Source organism: Gorilla gorilla, chromosome 8, assembly GCF_029281585.2.
Source record: "Gorilla gorilla gorilla isolate KB3781 chromosome 8, NHGRI_mGorGor1-v2.1_pri, whole genome shotgun sequence".
NCBI lineage: Eukaryota > Metazoa > Chordata > Mammalia > Primates > Hominidae > Gorilla > Gorilla gorilla.
Window position 1 is genome coordinate 54,948,611 of NC_073232.2, and position 19,867 is coordinate 54,968,477.

Below are 19,867 nucleotides of genomic sequence, written 5' to 3' on the forward strand. Positions count from 1 at the left end.
TGGCGAGCTTCTGAAAAAATGCATTATTGGGATACATTTCCCAATTTTCAAAATCTGAATTCACAGTAGTGCCAGAATTTGCTTCTGGGTGTTTCTAGCACATAACAGACTTAAGGGTCACTGGCCTAGAGACAAGCTCCATTTTAAAATTAATCAGAAGTACCACAGCACAAACTAATTTAAAAATACATTTGAGATGAGGACACAATTCAGTAGCTTTTCACCTAGTCACTGAAGTTGACATAGGATCAAAAGTAGGTCACTCATTATAGCAAGTGATGACAGTGTCCTACCAGCTCTCTCATTTCCCTGGTCTACCAAGTCAGTTCTAATTTGATGTATTATCAACTTTTCAGACACTTGGACTCCGTGGAGCAAGAGCGGTGAGATTGCATGCTGTTTCTACATTATCTACAAGGCCCCAAACATTTGTATCACCCATGTATCTATATATTACTGAAAAAATAAATAAGTAAATAATTATATAGGATACACTGATAGTTTCTGTTTTACACTGGGGTAGGAAAGGGGTTGGTGATTAATGCTGGTCGTAAATCACTAAAGGGTTGCAATCCACAATTTGCAAAACAGATCTATTTCAATGTCTCACTTCGCAGATAAGGAAACACAGACCTGTAGATATGCCATTATACCATCTCCAATCTTTAGTGTTACCTTTCATTTACCCAATTCCTGCCATGCAATCCTAAACAACCCTCCACAATATAACCCCAAATGACTTACATTAATAAGCTCTACATTCTCTTACAACAAACTGGCTTCCACCAAAGACCACAGAACAGGACAACCAAACCACCAATCTTAAAAGGTCTCGCTGCTGAAGAAAGTGACACACTTTCTTCTAGAGTGCAAAATTTCCAAGACAAGATGGATTAGATAGATCCCTCATTACACATCCAATTGAGTGTAAAAATCAGTAACCCAGGAATGCACATTCTAGCCTGTTAACGAGGAGGAAAAATAGAGGAGATATAGTTGGAAAAAGGATAGAAGTACACTAAAAAAGCAATAAAACTATTGTACACTTCTCTTGATTGCAGCAAATAATTCAAATTAGGCTGCTTATAGGTAAGAATCACAATGAGCAGCATTATTCGTTAAACAGTTTAATTCCCAAAGCTAGTAATTTTAGTTAAATATACATTAGAGCCTTTTTAGATGGCTACTAATAAACACTACGTCAAAATGTGTAGTTTTAAACTCAGACTCGAAAGCCAAGATAAGCAACTCCTTCAGTTATTACTCTGACCAAGGCATAAGAATTCACTTAGACAAAAAGCTTTCAAAACCTACCTAAAAATAGGATTGTTCATAAATTTTCAAAACTCTTCTTCCCTGTTGCGGACAGCCCTTGATCTTTGTAAGACTTAGCAAATTTTGGCATGCTCTCATGTTAGCTTTTTAAGTTACTGAAAACTCCTATAAATTTAGCATCATTTCTCAAATCTGTATAGTTTTCTCATTCCGAATGCTTAAACATTTAGGTCAAAAATTAAAATACCAGTAGAAAAATATTCATCTTTAGCCAGGTTGTATAGTTAACAACATGGCAAGAAACTGATGAGAACATTTAAACATTCAGAGCATAAAAATACTTCAAAGCATTACGAAACTTGAACTTAGCATTTTCCTAAATTTTAGTAGTTCCAACTACAGGAAAATAAAACTGCCATAAGGACTGAGATGATTTAAGCCAACTCAAATTTTTTCCTGATTCCTGACATCAATATTATAGTTTTATTATAGTAACAAATAGTTGTTACAGTGAGACCTACACACATTTACAGAATTATATTTAAATTCATATAGAATATTTACATTTTTAAGTTATACTTTTGAAATTAGAAGACGAAATACAGCTGAAGTTTGATAACAAAGAAATATATATAAGACAAAAATAGACAAGAGTTAACAATAAAAACACAACTATCTGTTGATATAACATATGGAAACTTTCTTGTCAGAAAGCTACATCTTCTTAATCTGATTGTCCAAATCATTAAAATATGGATGATTCAGTGCCATTTTGCCAGAAATTCGTTTGGCTGGATCATAGATTAACATTTTCTGGGAGAAAAAAGAAAAAGATATTTATTTAGGAAATAAACCATTTTTTACAAAATCTCCATAAAACCTCAACTTTTCTAGCAATAAACCAAAACTAATACTTTCAGTGAATATCTATTAAATGAGCATTTCCATTAGTTTAACACACAAATGTCTCCTCCCCTACATTTCACTCTTGAGGTCTAGAATAACTTACTCTGTAAATCATAGATATTCTCAATAATCCCTTTTTGTTATCAATTATGGTAAGACTCAAGCATCCAGAAATAGCTTTAAAACTGAGACACAAATATAGGAAAGATGTCTAGTTAATTATATTTACATTGAGAATTAAACGGCCACCTGAGTTATTTACAACATTCTTGAAATGGCAGTTAACTATGGCAGTTTCTGATGTAGCTTCCAACAAGTTCCAAATAAAACCCCCCATAGCACAATGTGTTATAAAAATAGCTAAAAATGAGTCACTAAATGAATTATAGTCACACAACTTAGTATGTTAGTTTACGCACCAGAAAAAACTAAATAAAGTTTAGGACTGATGTTAAATTTGATCTTTAAGAAATACTAAAATAAAATAAAATCAACAAGCACACTAGAGATTTTACTAACTAGTTACCATCTGAACTCTCATGTAACCAGCACCATACAAACTGCTTTGTGTAAATCATGGTACTTAATTCCCACAGCTAAAAGTAGGTATTAATGTCATTTTACAAATGAGGACATTGAGACTCGAAGGGAAGTAACTTGCGCAAGTTCCCAGAGCTAAGGAATAAAGCTCAAATTTGAAACCAAGTTTAATTTACAATAATGGTTCTCAACTGGGATAGACTTTGCCCATCAGGAGACATTTGGCAATATCTGGAGACACTTTTGGTTGTCCTAACTGTGAAGAGTATACTAATGGCATCTAGAGAGTAGAAGACAGTGATGACATGCCACTAAACAAGTTATGATGCACAGAACAATGCCAGCAACAAAGATTTATCCACTCCAAGATATGTCAACTGTGGCTAGACTAAGGAATCTGATTTATAGTATTCGATTTGGGGGAAATCTAAGCTTAATTCTGTGGCATAAGGAGTCTTTACACTCTGAAAGTAACCCGAAGACCAATGAGAAAATGTATACAATGGTATAGCAATAGATCCTTCTGATGGAGAAACTAGGTACAAAGTGCGAATAAAGCTTATTCAGAAGATGGCTTTAATAATTTAGAATATCAACCAATAAGAAAAACACTTACGTCTAGCATAAACTAAGAGGGCTCAGCAGTGACAAAAATGCTAGAAAGGAGAGCCACTACAATTCAGCAACTTAAAAAAAAAATGTGTATTAATCCTGGCTTCTCCCTCAGAATGTCCATAGCTACCTGTCAGATAAAAAACAAAAACTAATGCTAAATCCTCCTCTCAAAGCCACTAGTGCCTCCTGATATCTAAAATGAAGATAGTATAATACAATGTACATAACAGACACCTAGCTCAAAAATGTTAATGTTCTTCCTATTTTCTAGGCAAAACAAAGAACTGAATATATTCAGAATCATCAATAATTTGAAAGTCAGTATCAAGGGCACTCCTTACCGAGAGCAAATCCAAGCCATTTTCATCCAAGTTTTTGACATGGGATGCTAGGCTTCCTGGTTTCCATTTGGGAAATGTATTCTTATAGTCCTGTAAAGATTCCACTTCTGGCCACACTTCATTATTGGGAGTGCCCAAAGCTCTAAAAAACAGGAAAACAAAAATTTCTTAAAGCATAAATGTAATCTCATTGTTATATATATGTTACCTTTATTATCTCAGTTTTTAATAGCTACCTGAAAATCCTGAAGAGTTGATCAATTTCTGAATCCCCATGGAAAAGTGGTTTCTTAGTTGCTAGTTCAGCAAATATGGTGCCTATACTCCAAATGTCAACTGGAGTTGAGTAACGAGCTGACCCCAGCAATACTTCTGGAGATCTGTACCAGAGTGTTACTACCTATTAAAAAGCAAATTTTTACAATGAATAAATGTGGTGCATAAAATTACCTACACTTAAACATTTATATTTTTATTAGGGCTGTCCTTTAAAGGTTGTATGACTGCCACCAATAATATTGTTTAAGTCAATTAAAGGTACACAAAATTGAAGATAAATATTTCATTTCTAAGTTCTATTCATTAGAAGACAAAACAGATAAAAGCATAATAAATATTTTTTTGCTTTTCAAATCACTAAAGATCAAGACAGTTATACAGCCTTATCTTCCCCCCACTGAAAAACCAAACCCATTGATAATAGATTTGGGGTGATACTGAACAAAGTGCAGGTACTGCTTACTTGCTAAGATGGTACTAACAGTACCATTATAACATGAATAAGAAACATGAGAAAGAAATAAAGGGCATCCAAATTGCCAAGGAAGAAGTCAAATTGTCCCTGTGTGCAGAGATGATCTTATATATAGAAAAACTTAAAAGACTCCACCAAAAACTCTTAGAACTGATTAACAAAGTTGCAGTATACAAAATCAAAATCAGCATGCAAAAATTAATAGTTTCTATACACCAATAACTAGCTGAAAAATAACATCAAGAAAGCAATCTAATGTACAATAGGTACAAAAAACCTAGGAATAAATTTAACAAATGAGATGTATAATCTCTACACTAAAAACTATAAAACAATGAAGAAAAAAATTTAGGAAGATACAAAAAAGACATCCCACGTTCATGAACTGGAAGAATTAATATAAAAATGACCATATTACCACCCAATGCAATCTACAAATTCAGTGCAATCTCCATCAAAATACCGAGGACATTCTTCACAGAAATAAAAAGAAATCCTAAAATTCATATAGAACCAAAAAAAGACCCACAATAGCTAAACCAATCCTGAGCAAAAACAACAAAGCTGAAGGCATCATACCACCTGACTTCAAAAATGTATTACAAAGCTATAGTAACCGAAACATCATGATATTAGCATAAAAAAGGACGCAGAGACCAACAGAACAAAATAGAGAATCCAGAAATAAATCCATGTATTTACAGTCAACTCATTTTTGAGAAAGATGACAAGAACATTCACTAGGGAAAAGCCAATCTCTTCAATAAATGGTGCTGGAAAAACTGGATAATCCACATGCAGAACAATGAAACTAAACCCCTATATCTAACCATACACAAAAATCAACTCAAAATGGATTAAATAAGACCTTAAACTATGAAACTACTGGAAGAAAACAGAGGAAACACTGTTATTGATATTGATCTGGACAAATCATATGGATAAGACCTCAAAAGCTCAAGCAACAATATCAAAAATAGACAAATGAGGCCAGGTGCAGCAGCTCATGCCTATAATCCCAACACTTTGGGAGGCCAAAGCGGGAGGACTGCATGAGCCCAGGAGTTCGAGAACAGTCTGGGAAATATGCTGACAGCCCCGTCTCTAAAAAATGTAAAAATTAGCCTAGCATGGTGGTGCATGCCTGTGTATGGGCCCAATTACTCAGGGGGCTGACATGGAAGGATCACTGGAGCCCAGGAGGTTGAGGTTGCAGTGAGCCCTGTTCACGCCACTGCATTCCAGCATGGGTGACAGAGAAAGACCCTGTCTCAGCAATAACAAATAGACAAACAGGATTATATCGAACTAAAAAGCTTCTGCACAGCAAAAGAAACAACAGAATGAACAGAATAACAGAATAATGCAACTATCTGCAGAATGGGAGAAATTATTTGCAAATCATTCATACAACAAAGAATTAACATCCAGAATAAAAAAAAATAGTAAGAATCCAATTTTAAAAATGGTCAAACGATCTGAATAAAACTTTCTCAAAAGACATACAAAGACCAGCAAGTATATGAAAAAGTGCTCAACATCACTATTCATCAGGGAAATGCAAATCAAAACCACAATGAGCTATCACACCCCAGTTAGAGTAATTATCATCAAAAGACAAAAAAATAAGTGCTGATAAGGATGCAGAGAAAGGGCAACTTTTTACGCACTGTTGGTGGGCTCTTAAATTAGTAGAGCCATTATGAAAAACTGTTTAGAGGATGCTCAAAAAACTACAAACTAGAACTACCATATAATTTTGCAATCCCACTGCTGGGGGTATATGTCCAAAATAAATAAAATCAATTATGTCAAAGAGATATCTGCACTCCCATGTTTATTGAAGCACTATTCACAATAGTCAAGATACAGAATCAACCTGTTTCCATCAACAGATAAAGAAAATGTGGTGTATACATACACACATACAGAAAATGTAGTGTACACACACATACGTGCACACAATGGAATACTAGAATACTACTCAGCCATAAAAAAAGAATGAAATTCTGTCATTTATGACAACAAGGATGAGCCATGAAATAAGCCAGGCACAGAAGGATAAATACCACATGTTTTCACTCATATTTGAAAACGTAAAAAGTTGATCTAATGGCCATAGAGTGGAATAGTGGTTATTCAGGGCTTAGAAGAGGAAGATAGAGATAAGTTGGTTTATGAATACAATTACAGATCAAAAGGAAAAATAAGCTCTAGTGTTCTACAGCACTGTAAGCTGACTACAGTTACCAATAATTTACTGTAAATTTTCAAATAGCCCGAACAAAGAATTTTGAATGTTCCCAACTAAAAGAAATAATAAATGCTTGGGGCAATGGATATGCTAACTACCCCAATTTAATCAATACACATTGCATACATGTATCCAAATACCACACTGTACCCCATAAATATGTATAATAATGCGTCGATAAAAAATGATTTTTAAATTATTTAAAAAACGTGAATAAGTCAAATAACAGATTAGTGATCTAGAACTAACCAACCATTTTAGTATATTTATCATATGGTAAAAATATTGCCTGTTAGAACAAAGCTAATGAGGTCAATAGCATTTGTTTAAGACAAAGAAAACAAAATAATCTTAGTTTATTTATATAGCCATGTAAAAAAATGATAAAGACTAACAAGCAGCCAAGACATCTAATCAGATGAGCACTGTTACTAGTTTTGATCTGGAGACAGTCTTTGGGTCAAGGGTAGACAACTCCACAGAAGACAGCCTTTCAATAATCCTTTATTATACAATGTTCCCTTTCCTTCAGAAACACTAAATGCCAAGTCAGCAATATAACACAGATCAAACATAAATTATAGTTAGTAATTCCTAAATGTATCAGAAATAATATACCTTAAGGAACAAAACCTGTCTTTGAATCAATCTGACTATAATCAGGGAGGATTCAGTCAGGAGACAGAAACCAAGGTGGTGATTTGAATGGGGAGAGTTTAATATAAAGAATTAAAGTACAACAAAGAATGGGAATGATGTAAATAAATAAAGTAAAAAATAATGAGAATGTAAAAACTGTAGCTAGGAAAACTCCTTCCTCCTGCCATGTCCCTCTAGTACCCTCTACCTTAACAACATAGCAGCTGGTAAAGAAAAAATACTTAAAGGCTTCAGTTCCATTTTCACATAGCATGCAATGAATTTGGAGCTGAGAGGCAATAAATTGATACTGGCACAGAGTAGATATCTTTTATTGAGTTATTTCTTGACTTTCACAAATACAGAAAATAATCTAGCAATCACACACATTCAAAAGCCATCAAAAACCACTGTTCCACTTACCTCATGTGTATATACTCTAATAGGTATTCCAAAAGCTCTGGCAAGGCCAAAATCAGCCAGTTTAATTGTTCCTTTGTCATCAATCAAGAGATTTTGAGGTTTTAAGTCTCTGTGAAGAACTCTTCTAGAGTGACAAAACACAATCCCCTGTAGGATTTGGTATAAATAACTCTGGAAAAAGCAAGTAAAAGTTAGAAACTTAAGCAAAGTACATGATTTTCTAAATAATCTGTTTCAAAGACAAAAAATTAGGACACAGAGAAATAATTTAATTACTAGAGCTTTCAGGCCATTTTAGGCTAATAAGCATTTGTGGGTGGGAAGCCCATTTATATACAACATCACATTTGTATACCTAAGAAAAGGATCTTCACCTTATAGACATATCTATAGTAATGTGAACACATTTAGTCTTTAAAAATTTTTGGTCCCCGATCCTTAAATTACAAATTGGTTTTCTACACAGAAGCCTCTTGATTTTTCTTCTATATACCGCTACCAACTCTATTTTGTATCTTCAATACAGTTGGCCTTTTCTATCTTTCATTTTTACATATTCATTTCCTTCTTGAAAAAATTAGATTCTAAAAGTGATGGCAAAGATATTATGATTATATATTTCAATGGATAAAATTATCATAAAATGCTGCTTAGTTCAGAGAAAAGTGCTTTACAAGACATTTGTTGCCAAAGACAATGTCATTGACATCTGAAGTAGCATGGATATTACAAAAACAAAGTACACAGAAAAATGACTTACAGTTTGAAATTGGAAAGTCAAACAAATGCTCCATCTTAGAGGGACAAGTGGTGTTCAAAAAACAAAACAAAACGGATGATCCATCTGGTTAAACTCATTCTAAGTTGAAAATACCTTGTCGAAATGCATTGAACACACCTAACCTACCAAACGTAGCTAAGCGTAGCCCACCTTAATTGTGCTCAAAACACTTACATTAGCATATAGTTGGAAGTGTTGAATACCTCGTTATTTATTGAATACTGTATTGAAAGTGAAAAAACAGAATGGTTGCATGGGTAAATGAAGTATGGTTTCTAGTGAATGTGCATCATTTCTGCTTCATTGTAAAACTGAAAAATTGTAAGTAAAACCATTGTTGCCTGTACATAAAACCAGTTAGAACAACTGGCTAGCCATTTGGAAAAAGATAAAGCTGAATCTGTATCCCAGTTTTTAAGTCCAAATAAATCTTAAACCATACAGAATTTAAGACAAAAAAAGTATGTGTGGAAGACAGGACTTACTAAAACTACCAGAAAAATACTGACATGTATTATTCTAATACATTCGATCTTAGAGTGAGGAAGACTTAAGCAAGACATAAAAGCAGAAAGTCCAAAAGTCATGCAAGATTGTTAAAGAAAGTATCCTAACGAAAATATAGCAGAGAATAGGTATAGGCGGTTTATAATAGCTAAATATGAAGTGTTAAATTGTCATGAAATATAAAATTAAAACAATCTTAATATGCCTTTTTCACATAGTTAAAAGATTGATAAAACCAAGTTTTGGCAATGATGTACTAAAACAATAAGTATTACACACCATGAGTATTTAAGAGTAAATTGCTGCAAGTTTTTTAGGGGGCAACCAGCAATATCTATCAAAATGTAAATAAACATCTTCAATCCATCATTCCCATTCTAAAAATTTATCCTATAAAGTTGCATACAAAGATAAATATCTATAAGGACATTCAGTGCAGTACTGTTAATAAGAGCAACAATAACCAAGTTGGAAAATAATTTAAATGTTCATCAATATGGAAGTGGTTTAATTATATCAAAAATGTAAATAGACATAGGTAGATCTACGTCTTGATAATGTTTTACACAAAAAAGGGAAAATATGTATACATACATATGCAAATAAGTCCACCTTGTGTAAAAAAAAATCTTTATACACATACAAAGTGAACATACATACAAGTGTAAGATTACAAATAAAACTAACAACAGCGCTACCTCTGCAGAGTGGTTTGGTAGAACTGGTGCAAGAATAAGACACTTTTATATACTTCAGTACTTAAAACTATACAATTTTATAATTTAACTGAAATATAATAAATGTCTACAATAAATTGACCAAAACATATTCAAAACTGGAATAAAACACCTACAACCACCACTCTGCCCTAGGCTTTCATTACTTTGTTTTACATGTATCTGACAGCCAAAGAAAGACCAGACTACCCTAGCTTCCAACAATACTTACCAGTTCTATGTTATCTCAGGCACTAATTTTTACTTACTAGAAACACTATCTGGTAATAACATGGGTATCTCTAACCTGTATAAACTAACCATGAGGGAGAAAAATGAAATACTTTTTCTTATTCTAACACTTTTTCCAAGCATATTCCCACAAAATGCAGGGACTTCTATATATAGTCCCTTTATATCCACAATGCATAAATATTAATAAAATTAGTTAAGCTTTTACCTTAACAAGTGAAGAATCCATGTACTGACCAGGAGGGATAGAATCCAAGTATTTCTTCAGATCCATGGAAAGAAACTCAAAGATGAGATATAACCTGGAATCCTGCATAAGCACATCCTGAAGACTGGGGAAAAAAAATATATGAGAGAAGAATCCAGCAAACATTTTTGACCTCTGTTTCACAAAATAAAACTCCTTCCATAATTTCAGTTGCTATAATAAAAACTGGGGAAGACGTAGTAGCTTCCCTAATGGAAGAGACTCAAAACTCAAATTTAAGAAAGGAATCTCAGGGCAACTATTTAAAATTAAGCCTTGTACAGGAGGTGCTTATTTATAAGGAGCCTGTATTCAAAAAGAACATATCTAGGTTGGCTACTAATTGCTGAGAGCTTATTTTTTCATTGAAGTGAATTATACAAATAAATTTTAAAGTGGTATCTGACCTTAAAAGCTACTTCCAATCTCTAGCCCAGCCAAGTACAATTAGATTTTAACTTGGACTGTTAGGAAGACAGCTCTCCAAAAAAAACCCAATGCAAATACTTTAAGGAAAAAAAATCTTTTTCATTTGACCTAGCTACTTTTCTTAAGACTCTAACTAAAGGGTCTTCAGGAACTAGAGCTCCCCAAGTAGGAGAGAGTTGACAAAGCTCTATGAAAAGGGCTTTACTCCCATGGCCAATTTACCTTGCTTTTCTAGGCCCAAATATTAATCTACATCACCAAGCTCCTCCAACTCTGTTCCTGCTTTAACAGCCTGTTCTCTTTTACATATGTGCGGCATTCTCAACTAACAAAAATAGGGTTCTAGTCCACTCAGTAAGGCTAGACCAAGAAATTGAGCAAATCTAAAGATTTCCAAGTTGAAATTTATATTTGAAATAGCATGCAGAAAATGGCTTACATTCAGATATTACAACATACCTGACTATATTTGGATGACGAAGTTCCTTTAATAGAGAAATTTCCCGAATTGCAGTACTAGGAACCCCTTCCTCTTCACTTTCTAGTCTGATTTTTTTCATGGCTACCACTTGACCTGTAGTTTTGTGTCTACCCTTATACACAACTCCATAGGTACCTGAAACAAAGTAAATAATATGCTGTGTGACACACCCCACAAACTAAAGATCTTTTTTTCTTTTCTTTTTTCCTTATGGCAGGGTCTTGTTTTCTTGTCCAGGTTGGAGTGCAGTGGGTCAATCAAGGCTCACTACAACCTCCTCCTCCTGGGCTCAAGGGATCCTCCCACAGCAGCCTCCCAAGTAGCTGGGACTACAGGCACATGCCACCACACTCGGCTAATTTTTGTCTTTTTGGTAGAGATGGGGTTTCACCATGTTGCCCAGGCCAGTCTGGAACTCGTGAGCTCAAGCAATCTACCTGCCTCACCATCCCAAAGTGCTGAGATTATAGGCGTGAGCCACCACACCTGGTCAAACTAAAGGATTTCAAGATCATTGAATCCCATAAGGGTCACATGATAGAAATGTCTGGTGTGGCCATATGGGAAGTATCTTACTCATACCCTCATTGCTTCCAAAAAGAAATTCAGAGTAACTACAATCTGTATGGCTTAAAAATAAAATTCATGTAGTCATCACAAGTTTTCTATACATCTAAATTACCATTAATGTTCCAGCATATTTTACAGAACAAAATAGATCATTTGCAAATTAAAATTAACCTTCTGTCAATATCCTACCCTGCAACGAAGTGGGCATAAAATATAGTGTAAAAATTTGGGCTCAGGAAATATTACTGATAAAAGTCATTATGACACTTTCAGAAAATACTGTAGAGTGCTTTATGCTTTTCAAAACACTTTTATCTGTATCTCAAAATACAGTCAACAGTCCTCATTCTCAAAAGAATGGAGAAAAAAGACCAGGTGTTTGTGTATTAAACCTAATAAAGCACATTGTATGTACTACATATTAGGAAAGCCTCACACCCATTTGCAAGTTGATGGAAATACTGATTTTGATATATAGGCTTCAGGTAATGAGCAACAATATCAATTATAAGGGATAGCAAGGAGGGAGGAGGTGGATACAGGGAATGAAATGGCAATAAGGGAGAAGACTAGCTAAAACGCGTCATATACGTGGCTGAATTCCCTAGATAAGTCTTTTTAAACTCGAGTTGGAGTTTAGCGAGGTCCTGAACCCCTTAAGTACACACAAAATTTTGTTGAATAGCTTGCTTTCCATGGCATTGGTTTAACTTCAAAAGTGATTAGAGTGCACTGTTCTAGGAAGAAGGCCTCTTCTATAGCTTTTATGAGTTTCTCTGAAGGTAGCAATATTTTAAAAAAGGCTAACAACCAACAAATTACCAACTGCTTAGTTAGAATATTAAGCAGTTTGAGCAGTAGCAAATTGATGCTACTTAAGCTTAATTTTTTTGACAGAACCTCTATACAAAAGTCTATGTTTTCTTAAATACTGGTGTCATTTTAAAACTATAAACTGACACGAGTCATTTTATACTATTTTGATTAAATTGTGGATTAATGTATAACTTTTTGATAACCAAAATTACTCTACATTAAAGGAGAATTGACTATATTTAATCCTCACAGCCATCCTTAAAAGTAGGCAACCTTCATATACTTAAAATCTACATTTTTTTGGATGTAAATTCAGCTCTCATTAAACACAAAAAGTAGGTAAACCAGTAGCACAATCATCTGGCATACTGTTTAAGTGATCTCAGGAAAATTAGTCACTTGCATAATACAGTCACATAAACAGTTAATGGTAAGTTCAGAACTAATTTTTTTCTAGCATCCTTTCTTCTCCCTCAAGTGTACAATCTCATCTAATCCTAAATAATTTTCAGAATTAACAATTAACCAGTGGCCAACACTCAATGTGTTGAATTTTAGAGATAATATCACTTCTCACTGAACTACTGGAAGAGGGGTTAAACAAAGCAGAACTTTCTATTGGTTAATCATCCAAAATTATTTTTGAAATACATGGCATATGCTCCAAAATGAACTAAGAATTCTAAAGATAGACATACTCTAGGGTATTTAACTAAGTATAAATAACTAAGGAGGCAAAAATCATTAACACAAGTAAGCCTAGAAGGAGATCAGTCTAAATCTAATGGAAGATTTATCCCAGGAAACAAAAAGAAACAAAAGAAAAATATGTAGGATATGATCAAGTTATGGAGGCCCTTAAGCAGAAAACCTTCATTAAGCAAGTATTTATTAAATGCCTACTAAATGCCAGGCAAGGTTCCACCACCATGGATACAGCTACTCTATGATCCAAAAAGACATTTTCTTAAGACAGGAAGGATTTCAAAGATTAGTATCACAACACTCAGATTTCTGTAATTCGGAAGAAACCAGAGAACAATTTTTGTAATATTTAAAATAGTAAAGTCTGGAGGTATTTAAGAAATGAATTAGGTTGTCAAGACTCACTGTCAAGTGAGACAAAAGGCAGAGACTGTTCTAAATCAGAATTAATGTCAATAAAAAAATAAAAAATAATGCTAACATACATACAGATAATAAAGTAAACATGACAAAACACCAACATCTTGGTAAAAATATTACAAGTTCATTGCATAAATCTTTCAATATAGATTTGGAGATGTTCAAAATGAAAAGTTGAGGGGAAAAAATATAACTTTTAAAGTAGTATTTTAATACTAGACTTTAACCAGATACCTGGCAGAACCAAAAGAAAATTCTGTGTGGATCATTTAGGCCTCCATTTATTTCCACAAGTTCCTTTTTCCAAAACAATATCCAGCACATAATCCAAAACAATCAGGCATTGGAGTAGAAACGACAATACAAGCCAGAAAAAGAAACAACAGTGTTCAGAAGAGCAAACAAGGAAAACAGATGTTATTATTATCTATTTGGCTATCTCCTGTGGGTTAGGCACTACTGATAGGCAGTGGGCAAACAGTTGTGAACAAGACAAAAACCCCAGCCCTCAAGGATCCTATGGTATAATAATTAAAATGGATATCAAGCATGATGCAAAGGGAACTACAAAACGCTCTTGGACTAGAGGAGGAGATAACAAATGAAGCCAGTAGAAACTGGCCTCCAGGTAGAAAGAACAGCCATTGCCAAAACTCATAGGCCAAATCACAGGATACATTTGAGGACATCAAAGAAATCCAAATTAAGAGTTAAGTGGCATTAGATGGAGCTGGTGAAGAGATAGCTTTGGAGACAGTGTTCATAGTAATAATACAATGTTCAAATGATAAACATTTGAAGGTTTTCTGAGTTAAAGCGCTCATAACAAATGCTTTCCATAATATTGTTCAATTGAATCATATCTTTCGTGTTAAGTCCAATTATCACCATTTGCAGAGGCAGAAACTGAGATCCAGAAAAGTTAAGAGGGTTTACCACTGTCACACTGCTAGAAATAAAGAATGGGAGTCTTATGACTTACATGAATGTAATGGATTAAATTTAAAATTACATTCTTTTAACTGCTCCTATTTATAGTAGCAATTAAAGTACTTTTCTCAGAAGTCAAATCTGCAGTCTCCTGTATGTTTGGAGTTCTGTCATCTTAAAGAAAAATATATTTATACTTTAAGAAGGTCTCTTTTTATGCCAAACTAAAATCAGCACAAATTCTCTGGGAATTTAAGAAACACACTACAAAGCATTAGACATACTAATCACATATTTTTAATTCAGCAGCAAAATTTGTTTAGTAGAATGGGTATGAGGTATTTAAGTGACTTAAAAATATATATATATATGTATACACACACACACCTCCAATCGAACACCACACTAACTTGTCACTCCTTTTCCACTAAATTCCCTCCAGTATTCCCCCTTGTTTTTCACTATTTCTTGTCAAGTGGGGTCTTTGATCACATTAAAAATATAGTTCGGAATTTTCTTCTGGCAGAACCTATATAAACTGGATTCTATTAGCAAATTATTTTGTACCTGGAGAATCGAGAATGTTCTGCTGGAGTCGAGGAACAGGCGAAGGGATATACCCCTCATTTGTGCCATATATAGATCTAAACATTCCTTCAAGTACCACAGAAAGGGAAGGATTATATACATAAGTTATAATTTTAGAATAGCTTAAACATGTATATATGACAGGTCATTTATACTTAGGGTAACTAAATAGAAATTTTATTTAAATTAGATTAAGTCAATTATTGTAACCAGTCTATAAAGTCTGGATAAAAATATTTATCATCCTAAAAACAATTGAAAGAGACTAAAAATATATTATGAAGTTAGCATAATTCTGCAGCCCTAACCTCTGCCCCTCAACACACATGCAAATTATCAATAGTGTCTTCAAAATACAAGTACTACTATAAGTGTTTAGTATCAGAAGACTGTAAGACTATGCGGGTGAGGCGAAGGGTCATTAGGGATTCGGTAATTTCGATTCTCTTGAAATGTGAACAAATTTGCGTTAAGTAAAGAACATATGTTAATGCACACTGGTACTACAAGACATCTTAATGGTTGAATTTTAATAAATATTTAAATGTGTTCACATTACAGAAGTTGTAGCATTGTTAAATCATTCCAAAAAATTTATTTTACTAAAACCACTCACCTTCTCCAATTTTCTCTATTTTGGTATAATCTTCCATAGTTAGTCAATGGGTATGGTAGATCCTAAAATGAAGGAAAAACTGACTTAATTACATGCCACTAACTCGAGTAGTTTTAAGCATTAATGAAACACTATATGTAAAGCATTTTCCACAGTGCCTACTGCAGCATAAGTATTCCATAAATATTAACTACATTCAAACAATATTTACAAGGGTAAGGACTCCTACAATAACTTTCCATCCTTCTTGACTCCTGAGACATTGGAAACGTGTATATTCTATACTAGTGTAGTATTTAGCTTCTTCCAATCAAAATAACCCTCAAATTCAGGTATCAACTTGTCTATTCTTTCCAAACAAAAACCAGAATTATGTTCCCTTTTTGTGACACTTTAAAGTAGTACCTGCGTGTGCCAAAGTTATACCCAAATATTTCAACAAATTTATACCGCTTTATGATACTCCTAATTTTATTCAAAACACTATTTTTTAAAGTTATGAGGACAGAACTAAAATGTGTTCAGACTGTTCATTACGAAAATTTTGTTTAAAACGACAAAAACATTTTAAGTGTTTACAGTTGCCCACGTGACAATTTTAATCTTTTTCCTCTGCTTGCTGAGGTCACAGACAAACATGCTCAAGACTTTCAAGGTACTTTTTCCAAGAGTAGGAAATATCACTTAAGCACCCTAAAACAAAAGAATGAAAAGTGCAATTCCACAGATAAAATTCTAATTATAACCTAAACAATGTCAAGGACTAAGCAGAAAAACGGTATACTTGAATCACAATGAATGGGTTAAAAAAAAAAAGCTGACAACCAGAAGTTCAAGACTTCCTCTAAAGTTTGCCAATGAAACGTCAGAACTCCAGGCATAATTACCTAGATTTTTCTAACACCCATCACTGATGATAAAATCATTTATAAAGCACACTCAGAATAGACCTTTAAGTTCTATTTCTCACATTCATCTTCAAAGAAAAATCAATCCAGAAAGCAGAGATGTATCTTTTTAAATGAAAAAAACTGCACTACACTGCTCATGAGAGTTAAGTGCCTGGGCTGAGTGTCCTTAACAGCTCCAGGTGGGCCGGGGCCGTGGGCAGAGCAAGCCCAAGAAGGCCCACGAGTTCCAGGATCGGTTTCTCAGGGCGGCCTGGCTCTAGGGACCCGCGCCTGTACCTGGCCCAGGTGTGGTCCCACTTTCCCACCCCCGAGGCGGGATGGCAGGGCGCGCAGGGGCCGGGCCCAGGAAAGAGCCTGCTACTCCGCAGGCGCTCAGCGTGGGGGAGCGGATTTTGCTTCAATCAAGACCCGAAAGCCTCTTCAGGCAGTTCCTGAGAACAGCCGACCTCAACTCCTGACTGCAGCCCCGAACCCCCACCCCCACGCCGCCTAACCCCGCCAGGCTGGGCTCCCATAGCCTCCCTCTAAAGCCAGCCCAGTGTGGCTCACACGCCCAGACCCAGGCGAAGGCCCTGCCTACCGCCCCCCGAGGCCCAGCCGGGCCCCGCGCAGATCCCTGCCCTCCGGTCCGGCCTTCTTAGAGGACCCCGTTCCTCAATACTCGCCCTCCGACCGTCCCCTAGACACGACCCTGACCCCAGCCACTGTACCCGGCTTATTATTCCGCGGCGGCCGCAGCGGCAACTACAACAACCGCGTCGCTCTCCGCTCAACTTCCAAGAGCCAGCTTTAAAGCCAAGTGCGAGCAGTTTCAAACTCACCGCGCTAAAGGGCCCCGGATTCACCAATCGGGTAGCCCGTAGACTTTCAAAGCAGCCAATCAGAGCCCAGCTACGCTGGGCAGGCCTTCTCGGGTGGCTAGAGCGCGAAAGAAAGAGGAAAGGGCGGCTAGAGAAAAAGCAGGAGGGCGGGCGCCAACTGAGTGCGAGCGCAAGCGCTCTCCTCCAGTCGGGAGAGTGTCGTCCTACTGTTTCTAGTCAGCGGAGCAGGAAGCTACTGTTCGCTCCGTTCTTCTTTTAAATGTTTTCTCCCAGCATTGGCACAGTTCAAATTTATTATACTTCAAATAGCTCATCAAAAAAGTGATATTGTGTTTACATCGAGATTCCATTACTTTCACTTCTAATACTTAGGGTTAGGAGTGTATAGTTATGTTTTTCTAAATGCGTGATTTGCGGGCTGGCTCCAAGGAGCACATTTCAGTGACCTTAAGAAGGAAATGGAAAACTCAAAAGACCGCCTCAAAAATGTAAAGGAAAATTTATTATTTATATCGCTGTGCTTTGTTTCTACCTCATTTTTGAATTTAATATTAAATTATTTTATTATTTACATTTTGTTTATTATACAATTAAAAACATTTGAAATGTTTTAAATTTCAAAATATTTTCACATCAGAATTTTAAATATACAGAGAGAGGCATGTATTTAGAGACTGGCTCTCATTATGTTGCGCATGCTGGCCTCCAAATCCTGGGCTCAAGCAATCGGCCTCAGCCTCCAGCACAGCTGCGACTACAGGCACTCGCCACCACGCCTGGCTTAAATATTATTAAAACACAAAAATTCACAATTCTATGAGGGGAGAGAAAGAGGCTTAAATTATGCTTTAAATAATCCAGTGTCAAAAACTCTGTCTTCATTGCCATCCATCATATCCTTAAGAGAGATTTCTGCACTTACTGCAGTTAATTTTTTTTTCCTTTTTCTCGTTCTTTCCTTCTTTCTCTCTTTCTTTCTTACTTTTTTTTTTTCTGTTTGTTTGCAGAGACGATGTCTCCTTCTGTTGCCCTAGCTGGTCTCCAACTCCTAGGCTCCAGCGATCCTCCTGCCTTGGCCTCCCAAAGTGCTGGGATTACAGGCGTGAGCCACCAGCCCAACCTAAACACCATTCTAAAATCTTTTTAAAATAAACAAATAGAACAGTAAAACAGAGCTAGACATAGTAAAAGTCCATTTTAAGGATTTCTGGTTGCATTGATCCTAATGGGACATAGAACAAACACTGATTACCACATCCACTACAAGTATGTATTAGAAGACCCAAATCAGGATATGGAATGGAACTTCCTTACCCTTGTGATATAGAGTATATCACATGCACTTAAGTGTTTAACACCTTTTAACACAATGAGCTGCATCTATCATCTGGTGTTATACATTGCATCTGGCTCAACCTTGACAATTTTTGTTCCTAGGCGACAGAGGCAGAGCATTTGGGAGTCATGGTGTAGGCAGGAATTTAAGAACTCCTGCTGCAGCCTAATCACTTTTAAAACTTATGTTTAAAATCCAAACTTCATTTTTTAAATAAAAACTGACTGCCCCAGAGAAGTGCTCTAGGGAACCAGGCTGTTCTGTGCAGTTTATGGTACTGGTTTTAATGAATTTTAATATGTCTTTCTCTTTGAGAGGCTTAAGCAAGGAATTCAACTTCTATATCATCTAAAAACGGCAACTAATTCATTATATCCATTTTACCTTTAACGTAAAGAAGACCACAAGCTTCCACAGCTGTGATGCTAGGTGTATCAATTTAACTCAATCATCTTTCTTTATAAAGTTTCAGAGGTTATTGTAAATCCATGCTATCATCTTGGCAAATACAGTTTATTACCCTTTGGGCCAACTTCTATGTAGTATCTCCAAAGTGCAACATTGTGCTTCATAGACACAAAAATGAATAAGATACAGTTACCGCTGGAGGTGTTGAGGGTAGGGGAGCAGGATGATAATTGAGAATTCTCTTCTGGTACTTACCTTGTAACTTATGTTACAGGGCGATGTGAGAACCCAGAGGAGGAAACTGCTAATGCTAGCAGAAGTGACATTTGAACAAAGGCTGGGGAAAGGATTGTGGAGTGGGCCTTCCAAACAGAGGAAATTGTATAAGTAAAGCACAGAGGCCAGAAAGTCAACCCAGGTAATTCAGGGTGCGCCCCATGGTAGAATGCAGGGAGTACTGCATCGTGTGATGTTAAAGTCAGAGAAGGGAGTTTACAGTCAGAATCCTGATGAGCACTGAACACTGTTCCAAAGGATCTGAGCAGGAGAGGTACACACAGCCTTGGAACCGTATTTTAGGAAAACT

General features: G+C 35.6%; 1 protein-coding gene across 2 annotated transcripts; it reads right to left on the bottom strand.

Moving 5' to 3' along the window:
• Positions 1–1,111: 1,111 nt before the first annotated feature.
• Positions 1,112–17,544, bottom strand: CDK1 (cyclin dependent kinase 1). Of its 2 annotated transcripts, none has more exons than XM_004049452.5 (8): positions 17,427–17,544; positions 15,806–15,867; positions 11,139–11,295; positions 10,212–10,335; positions 7,748–7,918; positions 3,914–4,077; positions 3,678–3,819; positions 1,112–2,088 (listed from the first exon to the last, which is right to left on the bottom strand). In XM_004049452.5, the coding sequence occupies exons 2-8, from the start codon at positions 15,840–15,842 to the stop codon at positions 1,990–1,992; spliced, it is 894 nt and encodes a 297-aa protein (XP_004049500.1). In that variant the 5' UTR covers positions 15,843–15,867; positions 17,427–17,544; the 3' UTR covers positions 1,112–1,989. The 2 variants fall into 2 exon arrangements, with proteins under 2 accessions (XP_004049500.1, XP_018891055.1); XM_019035510.4 differs by lacking the exon at positions 17,427–17,544 and adding an exon at positions 17,297–17,424.
• Positions 17,545–19,867: the final 2,323 nt, after the last annotated feature.

Coding starts and splice junctions, on each gene's coding strand:
- CDK1 (XM_004049452.5), bottom strand. CDS start 15,842: ATGGAAGATTATACCAAAATAGAGAAAATTGGAGAAG. Junction 3,820..3,913: donor CAACTCTTCAGGATTTTCAG/GTAGCTATTAAA, acceptor CCTGTTTTTTAG/AGCTTTGGGCACTCCCAATA. Junction 2,089..3,677: donor ATGGCTTGGATTTGCTCTCG/GTAAGGAGTGCC, acceptor TTTTTCTCCCAG/AAAATGTTAATCTATGATCC.